Source organism: Oncorhynchus tshawytscha, linkage group LG06 (assembly GCF_018296145.1).
Source record: "Oncorhynchus tshawytscha isolate Ot180627B linkage group LG06, Otsh_v2.0, whole genome shotgun sequence".
Lineage (NCBI taxonomy): Eukaryota > Metazoa > Chordata > Actinopteri > Salmoniformes > Salmonidae > Oncorhynchus > Oncorhynchus tshawytscha.
In genome coordinates, this window is record NC_056434.1 from 52,961,523 (window position 1) to 52,979,606 (window position 18,084).

General features: G+C 41.0%; 1 protein-coding gene across 1 annotated transcript in view; it reads left to right on the top strand.

Moving 5' to 3' along the window:
* Positions 1–397: 397 nt before the first annotated feature.
* LOC112252725 (protein tyrosine phosphatase non-receptor type 9a) overlaps positions 398–18,084 on the top strand; it is a 50,837-nt gene continuing 33,150 nt past the window's right edge. The window contains exon 1 of the mRNA XM_024424230.2: positions 398–895. Within this exon, the coding sequence (XP_024279998.1) occupies positions 863–895 (33 nt within the window). The 5' untranslated portion in view covers positions 398–862. The remainder of the gene's footprint in view (positions 896–18,084) is intronic.

Sequence of the window (18,084 nt, forward strand, 5' to 3'; positions counted from 1 at the left end):
ACTTATTTTTCCACCATAATTTGCAAATAAATTCATAAAAAATCCTACAATGTGATTTTCTGGATTTTTTTTCTCATTTTGTCTGTCATAGTTGAAGTGTACCTATGATGAAAATTACAGGCCTCTCTCATCTTTTGAAGTGGGAAACTTGCACAATTGGTGGCTGACTAAATAAGTTTTTGCCCCACTGTATACTGTATGTATTACCCCAATGCAATTATGCATTCATACATCCACAGTTGGATTTGACATGTTTTACTGTTTATTGTCAAATTAATAAATTATTGTATTTATTTTGAAGTTAAATAGAAACACCATTTGTATCAGTTTAGATCAGTTTCAATGGGGGACTATTCTTTTGAAGGCCAACCGCAAACGCCACTATTGTGGCCAAACCTTATAGTGAGTAGCTTCACACAGGTCTCGTCAAGCCCACACGGAGTTAAATGATTGCAAACCAGAGAACAGGAATGCCTTTAGTCTTGATTCTAAAGCAAAGGTGGGTGGCTTTACTGGACAAATCGGTTAATTATATCAGCAGCGATTCGTCACAGAAAAACGGCAAGCTGTTAAGGACTCTTTTCTTCAGCTCTCGATAAGATTGGACACATCAGCGATTTTCTCTCATGCATGAGTATTTTGATGGAAGATTGCACATTTCTTATTCGACTACTAAAACAGGCCAGTCAAACGAAGAAAGAGTATAAAGCTTTACATTTATATTCGAGACAAATTTAAGTTTGGTAAAACACCAGTAACCTAGCAAAAACGTTACCGGTTTACCTTTATGAAAAGAGGAAAAGGAGAAAGGCGACCAAATTGAAGGATTTTAAGGTGTCAATCTCAAGAACGAGAGTGAAGAATGGCAGACAGTTTGTCAGCAGAGGAAGAACAGGTACTTTTTAATAGAATGCCAAATATTTGCTCATTCCGTAGTAAGAATGCATAAAATGTGTCAAGTTGTTGCATTGCAGTTAGCCTACACCACTGCAAGTTATGCTCTTTAAGAGCCCCCCTACACTCAATCTGAATATTAACACGTTTCACTTGTGGTATTGTTTTGGAAGCATAAGAACTTTATCTTTCATATTTCAGCGAGAAGTAATATTAAAAAAAAATAAAAAAAAAAAGTCTAAATTGATACACAGCTTGATTGGGTATAATCAGCGGAGGCTGCTGAGGGGAGAACGGCTCAGAATGGCTGGAACGGCGCTAATGGAATGGCTGATAACGTCCCACTAATTCCGCTCCAGCCATTACCACAAGCCTGTTCCGACAACCTCATGTGGTAGGGTTATAGTTAATGTTCCCACAAGGCCATTTCTCCATGTTACAGTGCTTGTTTACAGAAAACAGACTGAAGCTATCCAGTGTGCGCCAAACATCTGTGTGTAAGCATAGCTGTATGGATCTGTGCGAAGATGCTACACTGTTTGTGTGTGCGTGTGTGTGTGTGTATATATATACAGTGCCTTGCGAAAGTATTCGGCCCCCTTGAACTTTGCGACCTTTTGCCACATTTCAGGCTTCAAACATAAAGACATAAAACTGTATTTTTTTGTGAAGAATCAACAACCAGTGGGACACAATCATGAAGTGGAACGACATTTATTGGATATTTCAAACTTTTTTAACAAATCAAAAACTGAAAAATTGGGCGTGCAAAATTATTCAGCCCCCTTAAGTTAATACTTTGTAGTGCCACCTTTTGCTGCGATTACAGCTGTAAGTCGCTTGGGGTATGTCTCTATCAGTTTTGCACATCAAGAGACTGACATTTTTTCCCATTCCTCCTTGCGAGCTCAGTGAGGCTGGATAGAGAGCTTTTGTGAACAGCAGTTTTCAGTTCTTTCCACAGATTCTCGATTGGATTCAGGTCTGGACTTTGACTTGGCCATTCTAACACCTGGATATGTTTATTTTTGAACCATTCCATTGTAGATTTTGCTTTATGTTTTGGATCATTGTCTTGTTGGAAGACAAATCTCCGTCCCAGTCTCAGGTCTTTTGCAGACTCCATCAGGTTTTCTTCCAGTATTTGGCTCCATCCATCTTCCCATCAATTTTAACCATCTTCCCTGTCCCTGCTGAAGAAAAGCAGGCCCAAACCATGATGCTGCCACCACCATGTTTGACAGTGGGGATGGTGTGGTCAGGGTGATGAGCTATGTTGCTTTTACGCCAAACATAACGTTTTGCATTGTTGCCAAAAAGTTCAATTTTGGTTTCATCTGACCAGAGCACCTTCTTCCACATGTTTGGTGTGTCTCCCAGGTGGCTTGTGGCAAACTTCAAACGACACTTTTTATGGATATCTTTAAGAAATGGCTTTCTTCTTGCCACTCTTCCATAAAGGCCAGATTTGTGCAATATACGACTGATTGTTGTCCTATGGACAGAGTCTTCCACCTCAGTTGTAGATCTCTGCAGTTCATCCAGAGTGATCATGGGCCTCTTGGCTGCATCTCTGATCAGTCTTCTCCTTGTATGAGCTGAAAGTTTAGAGGGACGGCCAGGTCTTGGTAGATTTGCAGTGGTCTGATACTCCTTCCATTTCAATATTATCACTTGCACAGTGCTCCTTGGGATGTTTAAAGCTTGGGAAATATTTTTGTATCCCAATCCGGCTTTAAACTTCTTCACAACAGTATCTCGGACCTGCCTGGTGTGTTCCTTGTTCTTCATGATGCTCTCTGCGCTTTTAACGGACCTCTGAGACTATCACAGTGCAGGTGCATTTATACGGAGACTTGATTACACACAGGTGGATTGTCTTTATCATCATTAGTCATTTAGGTCAACATTGGATCATTCAGAGATCCTCACTGAACTTCTGGAGAGAGTTTGCTGCACTGAAAGTAAAGGGGCTGAATAATTTTGCACGCCCAATTTTTCAGTTTTTGATTTGTTAAAAAAGTTTGAAATATCCAATAAATGTCGTTCCACTTCATGATTGTGTCCCACTTGTTGTTGATTCTTCACAAAAAAATACAGTTTTATATCTTTATGTTTGAAGCCTGAAATGTGGCAAAAGGTCGCAAAGTTCAAGGGGGCCGAATACTTTTGCAAGGCATTGTGTGTATATATTTCTTTTAATGATTATTTCTAGTTGATGAAAGATATGGGCCATATGTTTGAAAGCCTTATCGCAAGCAATAATTATTGACGTTTTAAACACAAAAACAGCGTGGGGATTGTAGTTCCCTTCAGCGAGTCATGGGAAAATCTAATGGCTGAAAACTGTAGGGTGAAGGCAGAATGGCGCCTAGAGTTTGAGAGCTACATCTGTACTAGCCATATTGTTGTTTGTGTGGTATGTAAAGGGAGATGTGTGGGCTAAGTGCATCAATGCAAATGGAGAAAGCATAGCTTTTTAGATTCTTGCCCTAATACTGATCATTTATAATTTATATCATTTGATAGACACTTGGGTCTACATTCGCGGAAATTATTAAATCAAATTACCATTGCATGGTGTTTTTCATAAGTCAAAACATTACATCTGATCATTTTTAATTCTTTACCAAAACAAATCAAGGTAATATTTTGACATTTCATGTTAGAAGCATCTTCAAGGTAGGCTACAATGTTGACAAATGTAGTTGGATACAATGTTTGTGTTCGTTATGCCTGTCTGTGACGATGACTTCGCAACAATTGATCTGTTTAACTCTCTTACAGAAGATGCCTTCATCCAATGACTCTTGTGTGTAATGTAATGAAACTGAGAGGCATGATCAAGGGCTAGTACAGTTGTTAATCACATGCCAAGCTGCTCTCACTGCCTCTTGTGTTTTTCCAACCAGGTCCTAAAAGGCAGGAAATGGATATTATATAATAATGTATTGCTAGGGTGCTTATTGTCCATATGATGACAATGTATCCACAGCATAAAACACGAGTTGGTGGGCCTATTGTAGGTCTATTCATGCTATCTCCAACATACATGGACATGTGGGTTACACTCATTAAACTGGATAGATGGTTCCAAACACATAAAGAAGTCCAGTACCAAGAACTGTGGATATTTATAAGGGGGGTGAAGAGTAGTACCTCCTCCACATGAGTTTGAGAGAGATCAGCTTGTTTATTCTCTCTCTGTCTCCCTGACTGATTTTTCCAGCCTGGTGGTAAATGATGGTCTTTACACTTTCCGGTCCCTAATACCCTTTCCCCATGGCTCATCTGGACAGCAGGCAGTGAGTCTTAGGGCTGATTTTATACACTATGGAGACGGAAGGTTCGTTTTACTTCACAAAAGGGGTAATACGGTCCCGCATTCAACATACTTTTGTGATACCTGAAAATTGAGATGCTGCGTATCATTCCTTGCGGAGACTTGAGGGGCAGTATTGAGTGCGTGTTGCAACGTAAATCCCGCCTTGTCTACATCATCCCTTCTGGTATAAACATGGAAGCAATGGACGTGCTTCTACTTTAATGCTACTGCTAATCTACTTGCAAGCTTATTTTTTTGTGTGCTTTTATTTCAATATTTGCTACGTGCAATTATACATCTACAATCCTTCAATGCAGTTGTATTTGGACAAGAACACAAAAGATAACAGCTAGGTAGATATCACCGATATCAAAGAAAATTGGAGAAAGATTTGGGACCGGTATGTTCGCAATCTGAAAGAGATGAGGAGTGGGGCTGCTGCTGTCGGTGTGTCCCGTAAATTGTCCGACAACTGACTTGGCTTCGTGTTTACGTGAAACATCGTCAGACAGACACCTACAGTGCATTCGGAAAGTATTCAGATCCCTTGACTTTTTCCACATTTTGTTGTGTTACAGACTTATTCTAAAATGGATTAAATAAAAAAATGTCCTCAATCTACACACAATGGACCCATAATGACAAAGCAAAAAAATGTTTTTTAGAAATTTGTGCAAATGTATAAACTAAAAAACAGAACCTTATTTACATACACTACCGTTCAAACGTTTGGGATCACTTAGAAATGTCCTTGTTTTGGAAAAAAAAAAAGAAAAGTCAATTAAAATAACATAACATTTATCAGAAATACATTGTTAATGTTGTAAATGACTATTGTAGCTGGAAACGGCAGATTTTTATGGAATATCTATATATGCGTACAGAGGCCCATTGTCAGCCACCATTACTCCTGTGTTCCAAGTTGATCATTTTAAAAGGCTGATTGATCATTAGAAAACCCTTTTGCAATTATTAGCACAGCTGAAAACTGTTCTGATTTAAGAAGGAATAAATCTGTCCTTTAGACTAGTTTAGTATCTGGAGCATCAGCATTTGTCGGTTTGATTACAGGCTCAAAATGTCCAGAAACAAAGTACTTCTGAAACTCGTCAGTCTATTCTTGTTCTGTGAAATGAAGGCTATTCCATGCGAGAAATTGCCAAGAAACTGAAGATCTCGTACAACGCTGTGAACTACTCCCTTCACAGAACAGCGCAAACTGTCTCTACTCCGCTAGTCAGCACCTCTCCTAAACAGGTCAAAGGCTAGTACAGTTTATTTCGCCTCCAGAATCTCTAATGAACTTATCTTCTGTGGCGGTCCTCATGAGAGCCAGTTACATCATAGCACATTATTGTTTTTGCGACTGCACTTGAAGAAACCGGATTGACAGACCTTCATGTTCTAAAGTAATGATGGACTGTCATTTCTCTTTGCTTATTTGAGCTGTTCTTGCCATAATATGGACTTGGTCTTTTACCAAATAACACCTCTACCTTGTCACAACACAACTGATTGGCTCAAACCCATTAACAAGGAAAGAAATTCAACAAATTACCTTTTTTAACAAGGCACACCTGTTAATTGAAATGCATTCCAGGTGACTACCTCATGAAGCTTGTTGAGAGAATGCCAAGAGTGTGCAAAGCTGTCATCAAGGCAAAGGGTGACTACGGAAGAATATCAAATATACCATTTATTTTGAATTGTTTAACACTTTTTGGTTACTACATGATTCCATATGTGTTATTTCATAATTTTGATGTCTTCACTATTATTCTACAATGTAGAAAATAGTAAAAATAAAAACCCTTGAATGAGTAGGTGTATCCAAACTTTTGACTGGCACTGTATATTTACGCAAAATATATATGGGGGATGCAGACAATTACATTGATGGAAGCCACAATCTATCTGCAATATTAAATCTGATCTGCCCCCTAAAATATATTTTTTAAACGAAAACCTAACTCGACAATTTTGTAAGTAGGAGAGATGCATTTTTTAAAATGATTTGCCATGTATATAAAGCGCTCCCCAAGTCCTCGTTGTTAACAGTTGGAAAAATGGCACAGTGAGAGACAGGGAAGCAACTGCAGCGAAGTCCTGTATGGCAATACATTTTGAGAAGTTAAATGAGAAGGTGATGAAATGCAAACTTTGCAAGGTGGATTTGAGCCACAGTGGCAGTACAGGTGCAATGCTGAAAGGGAGGCACCGTGATTCCCAACCCTTTGCTGGCATTGGTGCGATAAGGGATGGCGTGAGAATCACAGTGCTGATTACAGGAAAGATTGCAGTTGATATGCAGCCATTGTCAATGGTAGAGGATGTCTGCTTCAATACCATAAGGGCATATCTAGAACCAGACTGCAAGATGTCATCAAAAACCAAACCTTGCTCTGCAAGTACAAAGCGAAAACTCTGTACAGATTGTTGGATGTCTATGAACACCCTGTCACACATCACTCCAACAAGCCATCACATTGAGGAGAAGTCCCACGTACTGAGAACATGGAGGGGAGGCACACAACAGAGAACCTAAAACTGCATTCATATCATTGTTGCTGAGTGGGTGGGGGACAACAGTAAGTTTAGTGCCATCTGGTAGGTAGCCAGGACTGCGGTAGATTTAACTGTACTGCCTCCTAGCAGTCATACACAGGACCATATGAATTCATGTAATTTGATGAAATCAGTTAAAACATTATTATATATTTTTTTACATTTGTCACATCCCTAGCATATATACTCAACAAAAATATAAACACAACATGTAAAGTGTTGGTCCCATATTTCATGAGCTGAAAGATCCCAGAAGTGTCCCATATCCACACAGCTTATTTCTCTCAAATTATGTGCACACATTTGTCAAGATAATCTGTCCACGTGACAGGTGTGGCATATTAAGATGATTTAACAGCGTGATCATTACACAGGGGCACCTTGTCCTGGGGACAATAAAAGGCCACTCAAATGTGCAGGTTTGTCACACAACACAATGCCACAGATGTCTAGTTTTGAGGGAATGTACAATTGACATGCTGACTGCATACATTTCCACCAGAGCTGTTGACAGATAATTTAATGTTAATTTCTCTACCGTAAACTGCCTCAGTCATTTTAGAGAATTTAGCAGTACTTCCAACCAGCCTCACAATTGCAGACCACGTGTAACCACACCAGCCCAGGACCTCCACATCTGGCTTCTTCACCTACGGGATCGTCTGAGACCAGCCACCCAGTCAGCTGATGAGTATTTGTGTCTAATAAAGCCCTTATATTGGGAAAAATCTCATTCTGATTGGCTGGGCCTGGCTCCCCAGTGGAGGGGGATATGCCCACCCATGTCTGTGACCCTGCCCAGTTGTGAATTCCATAGATTAGGCCTAATGAATTTATATCAATCGACTGATTTCCTTAGGAGCTGTAACTCAGTAAAATCATTGAAATTGTTACAAGTTGCTCTTATATTTTTGTTCAGTATAAGTTCTATATTGGTATAATTTTCACACATGTATAACATGGCAATCTCAACGTGCTTCAAAAAATAAACAAGCAATACATTATCATGATTAGCCTCACTATAGTTAGTTCCACCAATAGAGGCCAAGTCTTTGAATGCATACATCCTCCAAAGATGTAGAGGGACAGTTCATGATCAGAAGAAGGTGGTCTGGGAGATGGTTAATGAAGAGTCTGGTGATGATCTTGTACAGGGCTACTTTGGGAACCAGCCAGAGTCATGTAGCTTCTGGACCTCTCCTCCTTCACTCTTTGTAGCAAATCAAAATCACATCAAATCAAATTTTATTTGTCACATACACATGGTTAGCAGATGTTAATGCGAGTGTAGCGAAATGCTTGTGCTTCTAGTTCCGACAATGCAGTAATAACCAACATGTAATCTAACTAACAATTTCAAAACTACTGTCAAATACACAGTGTAAGGGGATAAAGAATATGTACATAAAGATATATGAATGAGTGATGGTACAGAGCAGCATAGGCAAGATACAGTAGATGGTATCGAGTACAGTATATACATATGAGATGAGTATGTAAACAAAGTGGCATAGTTAAAGTGGCTAGTGATACATGTATTACATAAGGATGCAGTAGATGATATAGAGTACAGTACATACGTATGCATATGAGATGAATAATGTAGGGTATGTAACATTATATTAGGTAGCATTGTTTAAAGTGGCTAGTGATATATTTTACATCATTTCCCATCAATTCCCATTATTAAAGTGGCTGGAGTTGAGTCAGTGTCAGTGTGTTGGCAGCAGCCACTCAATGTTAGTGGTGGCTGTTTAACAGTCTGATGGCCTTGAGATAGAAGCTGTTTTTCAGTCTCTCGGTCCCAGCTTTGATGCACCTGTACTGACCTCGCCTTCTGGATGATAGCGGGGTGAACAGGCAGTGGCTCGGGTGGTTGTTGTCCTTGATGATCTTTATGGCCTTCCTGTAACATCGGGTGGTGTAGGTGTCCTGGAGGGCAGGTAGTTTGCCCCCGGTGATGCGTTGTGCAGACCTCACTACCCTCTGGAGAGCCTTACGGTTGTGGGCGGAGCAGTTGCTGTACCAGGCGGTGATGCAGCCCGCCAGGATGCTCTCGATTGTGCATCTGTAGAAGTTTGTGAGTGCTTTTGGTGACAAGCCAAATTTCTTCAGCCTCCTGAGGTTGAAGAGGCGCTGCTGCACCTTCTTCACGATGCTGTCTGTGAGTGGACCAATTCAGTTTGTCTGTGATGTGTATGCCAAGGAACTTAAAACTTGCTACCCTCTCCACTACTGTTCCATCGATGTGGATAGGGGGGTGTTCCCTCTGCTGTTTCCTGAAGTCCACAATCATCTCCTTAGTTTTTGTTGACGTTGAGTGTGAGGTTATTTTCCTGACACCACACTCCGAGGGCCCTCACCTCCTCCCTGTAGGCCGTCTCGTCGTTGTTGGTAATCAAGCCTACCACTGTTGTGTCGTCCGCAAACTTGATGATTGAGTTGGAGGTGTGCGTGGCCACGCAGTCGTGGGTGAACAGGGAGTACAGGAGAGGGCTCAGAACACACCCTTGTGGGGCCCCAGTGTTGAGGATCAGCGGGGTGGAGATGTTGTTGACTACCCTCACCACCTGGGGGCGGCCCGTCAGGAAGTCCAGTACCCAGTTGCACAGGGCGGGGTCGAGACCCAGGGTCTCGAGCTTGATGACGAGCTTGGAGGGTACTATGGTGTTGAATGCCGAGCTGTAGTCGATGAACAGCATTCTCACATAGGTATTCCTCTTGTCCAGATGGGTTAGGGCAGTGTGTAGTGTGATTGAGATTGCATCGTCTGTGGACCTATTTCAAATCAAATCAAATCAAATTTGGGCGGTAAGCAAATTGGAGTGGGTCTAGGGTGTCAGGTAGGGTGGAGGTGATATGGTCCTTGACTAGTCTCTCAAAGCACTTCATGATGACGGAAGTGAGTGCTACGGAGTGGTAGTCGTTTAGCTCAGTTACCTTAGCTTTCTTGGGAACAGGAACAATGGTGGCCCTCTTGAAGCATGTGGGAACAGCAGACTGGTATAGGGATTGATTGAATATGTCCGTAAACACACCGGCCAGCTGGTCTGCGCATGCTCTAAGGGCGCGGCTGAGGATGCCGTCTGGGCCTGCAGCCTTGCGAGGGTTAACACGTTTAAATGTCTTACTCACCTCGGCTGCAGTGAAGGAGAGTCCGCATGTTTTCGTTGCAGGCCGTGTCAGTGGCACTGTATTGTCCTCAAAGCGGGCAAAAAAGTTATTTAGTCTGCCTGGGAGCAAGACATCCTGGTCCGTGACTGGGCTGGTTTTCTTCTTGTAGTCCGTGATTGACTGTAGACCCTGCCACATACCTCTTGTGTCTGAGCCATTGAATTGAGATTCTTTGTCTCTGTACTGGCGCTTAGCTTGTTTGATAGCCTTGCGGAGGGAATAGCTGCACTGTTTGTATTCGGTCATGTTACCAGTCACCTTGCCCTGATTAAAAGCAGTGGTTCGCGCTAGCACCCACTTGGGTGATGCCTCCGCAGCTCTGGGTGACAGAAAGCTCACCACCCACAGTTGAGTAGTAGCTAGTCGTCCTCACTACGAGCCCTCTGCCTAAGCACTGCATTTCTACTGCATCTCCCAAGCTTCATGTGACTCTTCAATTGGTGTTTTAAAATATCAGGAACCAGTAGCCAGGTGAAACAAAAAAAGCTGGTACAGTGTGCAGATGCATAATACATTTAAAAAAAAAAAGGTATTGCCAGCTAGCTAGGACCATTGAGAAAAAGCCGTTGTAGTACTCGATTGCCCGAGTTTACCGGAGCTCATATCCGAATATGTTTTCTGACAGCTCCTGCACAAAACTGATCATTCCATTGGCCCCAAAATTTCTGCCCATTTTACAGCAATTGCAATTTAAAAAGAGCCGTTTGCTTCTGTGGCTTAAACGTAGTGTCATAAAGCATGTAACACCATACTAGGCTGACGTGTAGGTAGCTAGTATTTATAAACTGGCATTACACCGGATCGGAAGTTCGATTCCGGCCCATTTTGCTGCAGAGGAATAAGCAACAAAATCCTGTGTTCTCTCACATGCGAGATGTGAGGGGGAAGCTACTGAAGCAAGTCGTCAAATCTGGCAGCCAACGTCCAAAAGTATTGAAAATGTCTTTCCTCGACAATGCTTCACATAGGTTGGACAAGAGACCTGTATTCTCCATTGTCCTCTCATGTAGTTTTCAGTGGACAAATGTAATTTTCTCCCTCGTTTTTATTCCTCCTGAGTAGTAAGAGCATTTCAAGCTCTTCCAATTTGTAGAGATGTGTTTGCTTCTGTAGCTAGTTAAATCCTAGTAGCATCAAAAAGCATAGAACACCATACTAGCCATACTTGTAGCTAGCTAGTATTAGTAAACAAAGGGCATATAGCACACCGGATCCGGGAACTTAAAATGTTGTCACTAGCTACAATCAAGCGCTTTAGACCCTCTTGCTTGGTAAGCTACTCTGGAACCCCAAGCCCCCTAGTGGATATATACTACCCAAGGCGGACTTCCTCTCTGGTTGGAACACACTAATGAATAGGATCTCTGGGTGGAACACACTGATGAATAGGATCTCTGGGTGGAACACACTGATGAATAGGATCTCTGGGTGGAACACACTGATGAATAGGATCTCTGGGTGGAACACACTGATGAATACGATCTCTGGGTGGAACACACTGATGAATAGGATCTCTGGGTGGAACACACTGATGAATAGGATCTCTGGGTGGAACACACTGATGAATAGGATCTCTGGGTGGAACACACTGATGAATAGGACCAAAGTGCGCGGTGCTAAAAAACATCTGACTCCGCCCATGCGCACTCACATCCATCAGCGGAGTGAAGTGTGTAGAGACTCTTATCTGGGCATTTCCTCTGCATTCCCAGCCATGGTGGAGGGCTGGAGGCTTGTAGGCTGGGTTATTAGCTCCTCAGCTTGGCTGGGTCCGGTTGTAGCAGGGGGCCTTTGGGGAACTGTGCTAGTATGGTGGAACTTCACTTTCAGGCAGCTGTTAAAAGCATTTCGACTGGACTGGAGTGATACTGCCATTGTGGGGTTAATTTGTGTGTTGGGGGAGGGGCAGGTAGTTGTCTCCCAGGAACCGTCACAGGAAGAAAAAGTGGGGGATAGAAAGAAAGAATGCAACATGACACTTCCTGTTTAGTATCAACTCGTGCCAAATGGGACTGACTGAACATAATAGAATGGCACTTTCCACATGTGGCTAATGTCGAGAGAAGTGGATCAGCAATAATCATGATCATGTTACGTATGAATCACCCTTAAGTATAACAATGTTATCAGCTCAAACATTTAGCAAGACTATAAGGCCTGGCTTGATTCTTTTAGATTCTGGCCTGAATGTCTTATGCTGTCAACGTAATGTTTAAAAAAAAAACTTTCTTAGACAATGTAGAATGAAGATGCTGATGTTTTAAGAGCCAATCATTTAAACATTTTCAACGACAGACTAGAACCGTGCTCTCGTTTCATAGCCTATATCTGTACTATGCGATTCTGGCCATTGCTGTGCACTTTTTTGTTATGTGTGCAATACTTGCATCACATCGTGTCCTAGCTTGGGGTTTTTAATTGAATGAACAGGTCAGTCTTCTGGGTGATATGAGTCTTCTCAAGACCACATTGCTTTGAAATGGAACTCTTTAGAGGAGTCGCATATCTTTAGAGAGCTAGGGTGCCAAAATATTCAATCATATTCGAAGCATGTTTCTGGGATAAGTACAAGGTTTGTGGGTTTTTTTTCTTCCTAAGCCTTTTGACACTATTTTTGTCGCAGGTCATGGTCACGTGGTAATGGAGTCACACTCCCACTGAATATAAATGGAAATATATTTTTTGCAATCAGGGCCAAATCTTAATGTGATATACAGTGCTTTCAGAAAGTATTCACACCCCTAGACTTTTTCCACAATTTGTTGTTACAGCCTGAATTAAAATATATTTTTTCACTGGCCTACACAAAGTGTAATAATGTTATTATTATATTTTTTTTTACAAATGAATTGCAAATAAAAAGCTGAAATGTCTTGAGTCAGGTATTCAACCCTTTTATGGCAAGCCTACAGTGGCAAGAATAAGTATGTGATCCCTTTGGAATGACCTGGATTTCTGTATAAATTTGTCATAAAATGTGATCTGATCTTCATCTTAGTCACAACAATAGACAAACTAATAACACACAAATTAATGTATTTTTCTTGTCTATATTGAATACATAATTTAAACATTGACAGTGTAGGTTGGAAAAAGTATGTGAACCCCATCAGATTCAACCACAAAGACTTTTCCTAAAGCTAATTGGAGTCAGGAGTCTGCTAACCTTGACTCCAATCAATGAGATGAGATTGGAAATGTTGGTTAGAGCTGCCCTGCTCTATATGAAAGTTTTGAGTTTCCTATTCACAAGAAGGATTACCTGATGTGAAACATGCCTCGAACAAAATAGATCTCAGAAGACCTAAGATTAAGAATGGTTGACTTGCATAAAACTGGAAAGCGTTACAAAAGTAACTCTAAAAGCCTTGATGTTCATCGGTCCACGGTAAGACACATTGTCTATAAATGGAGAAAGTTCAGCACTGTTGCTATTCTCCCTAGGAGTGGCCGTCCTGCAAAGATGATCGCAAGAGCACAGTGCGGAATGCTCAATGAGGTTAAGAAGAATCCTAGTGTCAGCTAAAGACTTACAGAAATCTCTGGGACATACTAACATCTCTGTTGACAAGTCTACGATATGTAAAACACTAAACGAGAATTGTGTTCATGGGAGGACACCGTGGAAGAAGCCGCTGCTCTAAATATATTCTGTGGACAGATGAAACTACAGTGGAGTTGTTTGGAAGGAACACACAACACTATGTGCGGAGAAAAAAAGGCACAGCACACCAACATCAAAAACCAAAACCTCATCCCAACTGTAAAGTATGGTGAAGGGAGCATCATGGCTTGAGGCTGCTTTCCTGCCTCAGGGCCTGGACAGCTTGCTATCATCGACGGAAAAATGAATTCCCAAGTTTATCAAGACATTTTGCAGGAGAATGTTAGGCTACCTGTCCGCCAATTGAAGCTCAACAGAAGTTGGGTGATGCGACAGGACAGCGACCCAAAACAGAAGTAAATTAACAACAGAATGGCTTCAACAGAAGAAAATACACCTTCTGGAGTGGACAAGTCAGAGTCCCGACCTCAACCCAATTTTAAATGCTGTGGCATGACCTTGAGTGATTCACACCAGACATCCTAAGAATATTGCTGAACTGAAACAGTTTTGTAAACATGGTCCAAAACTCCTCCTGACCGTTGTGTAGGTCTGATCCGCCAGTAGGGGCGGCAGGGTAGCCTAGTGGTTAGAGAGTTGGACTAGTAACCGGAAGGTTGCAAGTTCGATAGCCCTGAGCTGACAAGGTACAAATCTGTCGTTTAGCCCCTGAACAGGCAGTTAACCCACTGTTCCTAGGCCGTCATTGAAAATAAGAATGACTTGCCTAGTAAAATAAAGGTAAAATTAAAAAAATATATAGGTATATACTGTTATCATGTGGCACTTAGATTGCACACAGGTGGACTTTATTTAAATAATTATGTGACTTCTGAAGGTAATTGGTTGCACCAGATCTTATTTAGGGGCTTCATAGCAAAGTGGGTGAATACATATGCACACACCACTTTAACGTTTTTAAACAAGTTTTTTAATTTGGGCTATTTTGTGTATGTCTATTTACATGAAATCCAAATAAAAATCAATTTAAATTACAGGTTGTAATGCAACAAATTAGGGAAACATGCCAAGGGGGATTCAAATTTTTCTCCAGAGATGTTGATTGGGACCTGAGTCCCCTGGAGCAGGTTTTCATCAAGGATCTCGCAGTACTTTGCTCCGTTCATATTTGCCTCGATCCTGTCTTGTCTCCCAGTCCCTGCCGCTGAAATATATCCCCACAGGGTGATGCTGCCACCACCATGCTTCAAGGGTGGTGGAGGCAGCATCATCCAATTGGGATATCTTTGAGTGGTCCATCCAGAGCCCAGACTTGAACCTAATCGAACATGACTGGAGAGACCTGAAAATCGCTGTGCAGCGATTTTTTTAATTTGTAAAAAAATTTCCCTGCTTTTAACAGTATATCGGCAGATGTGTAGGTATTGGAAAGGTTTTTCCTCCAAAAAATCTGAATCGTAATAAAAAAAAACATATTGGTCGGGCTTTAATATGAACTCTGTCACTTGCGGTTCGTATATCGTTCAGACTGGTTGAAATGTGCAGTCTCTGTCTACTCACTTGATATTGATTGACTCTTCCCCTCTCCGTGTGAGTCAAAGATAACTTCCTGACTAATATTAACCTAACTACTAACATCTGATAGCTGCTCTCTCTCCCTCAAGCTCATTCTCCCTGATATCTTAGGCTTTTAAGGAGAATCAACATACTTTGGGCAGAGCATATGGGAAGGCTGTGACCTCTTCATAGAGAAAGCAGTCAAGTTTGGTTTTATGCCGAGGGATCGAGATCCGTAAGGGCGGAAGACTTGCATTGAAAAGAAAATGTCTCACAAATTTGAGGAAGTGCATACTGAATTCCTCAAAGATATGTAAATATTTGCACGTATCGTCTTGATTCACAGAATTTGTGCCAGAATATTTCCTTCAAAGTAGAACTCTTTGTTTAGACCTAATTCTCATGACTGCTATAAACTGTAGCTAAGCAAACAGGCCCAGAATCTGTGTTGGGGACACTCAGGGTCCATAGACTACTTTTTAGGAATCCATTCCTGCACCTAGTTCACCTGAATTAGAAATGTACCTATCTTGAAGTCAGTAATGGGTCCTCCTCTTGGTTCAGCTTCAAGTGTGAACTATGAAGGTTCAATGTTTTTTTGTGAACCAGAAAGTTCCAGAATACTTATGAATATTGAACTACGTTAATTTTCACTAGTTTATTCACACACAAAAACCTGTTTCGGTAACCTTTTGTTTGGATAGTCCCAAGTACATGGTTTGTAGATCTTCAATAAATGTCAACAACATTACAACTATCCCTAGCTCGTACTCTAACCTTAACCCTTATCCTAACCCTAAACTTAACCCTTATTTTAACTGTAACCGTAGGCTGGAGTTAAACAAAGCAACTTTCCCACAATTTTGGGTAACTGAGTTACTACTTGATTGCTTTGTGAAACACCCCAATGCAACTCATCTGCAACTTGGTTGCATCCAACTTTGTGCTAGTGGTGGGGAGTTGACTCAAATAATAGATTCCTCGACTCTTTGCCTGTCATCTCTCGATGTCGACTCCCCTTTCTGGGTGACAAGCTTTGATTCCTCTAGGAATCAACTCCTAAGATTCAGTATTTTTGCATCTACTGAGACTGAGTATTTAGAAGTGGTTTCTTTGCAGCAATTTAACCATGAAGGCCTGATTGGCTCAAACACATTAAGGAAAGAAATTCCACAAATTAACTTTTAACAAGGCACACCTGTTAATTGAAATGCATTCCAGGTGACTACCACATGAAGCTGGTTGAGAGAATGCAAGAGTGTGCAAAGCTGTCATCAAGGCAAAGGGTGGCTACTTTGAAGAATCTCAAATATAAAATGTATTTTGATTTGTTTAACACTTTTTGGTTACCACATGATTCCATATGTGTTTTTTTTCATAGTTTGATGTCTTCACTATCATTCTACAATGTAGAAAATAGTAAAAATAAAGAGAAACCCTTGAATGAGTAGGTGTGTTCAAACTTTTGACTGGTACTGTACATCACAACTTAGTGGACTGGAATCAAATCCCGGTAGTTGGGCTCTTTGAATAGCATCAAGACTAGCATCCCTTCATCTGTTCTGGGAGTCCAGGGTTCCTGGTTGAATTTTATGAACCGATATATAAGTTGACCAATATTATCGCCCGATATTAGCTAAAAAAATATTTGACTGATTTATATCGAATTTGCCTTTTAAACCACTAATAGTGTTTACATAGAGTTAACAATAAAGTATCATGTTAAATCAGAGCCCATTAAAATGTACTGATAATCTGATATTAGATATAGGCCCACCTCCTTTAGTTAAACACCACCTGCATCCAGAGGAAATGCTTTGTACATGGGATGTCTTAAAGGACCGGGCCAATATGACGCTTGCTTTGATTTACCAGTTAAAATAATTGAATGATACACAGGGAAACAAACATCCGAATGAGAATGAAACAACCACATGGTTAAAACTTAACAATGCAGCCACACAGTGAGAATATATATTTTTTAAACAATTCTGTAGATAAAAGTTAGCTTCCTCCTTGGCTTTTAGCGGTTTCAATAGTGCTGGAGCCTCTGAAATGCATCAAATTGTCTTAGAAATCCTGAGCTTTGTGAGAGGAGGACAGTGGCATCCTGTCCTTTTCAGCCCTGCTCACCAGTTGCTTTCTGTATTCGTGAAGAGTTTCTGACTCCCCATAGTTGACTTCCCCCCCTCTCGCTGGCTGGGGAAGCGGAACTTGCTCAGAGCGTGAGCTTTCATTAGCCTCTATCTTCTGTGACAGCTCACTGGTGCTGCCTGGCTGGGCTCGCCCACCAACAAAATTCCGGAAGACTTTTGGAAGGACATAGACAGAGAGGGTGTGCACGCTTAGATTGGTCTCTTTGCTAGCTGAAAACATAATATAGCTGGGGGTTCTCTTGTGCCTTTTCACACTACTGTAGATTTCAATACTGATAGTGTTATTAAACTATTTTTTGTCCAAATGTGTTGGTTAAATATTTAGTTATTCTATTGAATGGGTATAATGGGGAAGTTTGAAGAAGCTTTGAATGAGCACCTTCAGGCCTGGTGTATGGAGTGGAAGATGGCGTGATATGAGAGACAGGAAATTAATGGTCCACCTTGACAGTCAGCTATCAGATAAAGGGAGGAAATTCTGAAAAGACTCAATATTGAAATCTAGCAGCTAGGTAATGTTATTTTTCATAGCATTCTTCTATAAAACATTATTAACTCTATGCACATTACTTTTTACTCTTTGAAAAACATTTAGTTGATCTTGTACGCTTGTTTATTCCATGTGTAACTCTGTTGTTGTTTGTGTCGCACAGCTTTGCTTTATATTGGCCAGGTCCAAGTTGTAAATAAGTACTTGTTCTCAACTAGCTTACCTGGTTAAATAAAGGTGAAATAAAAAATATATACTCCGCCTTGTAGTTCATAAAGAATGCATAGGTAACTGAGCTGAGTGCTGAAATGGGAATTTTGTGTACGTAGTTATATAATTGATTGGGGTAAATCAACAT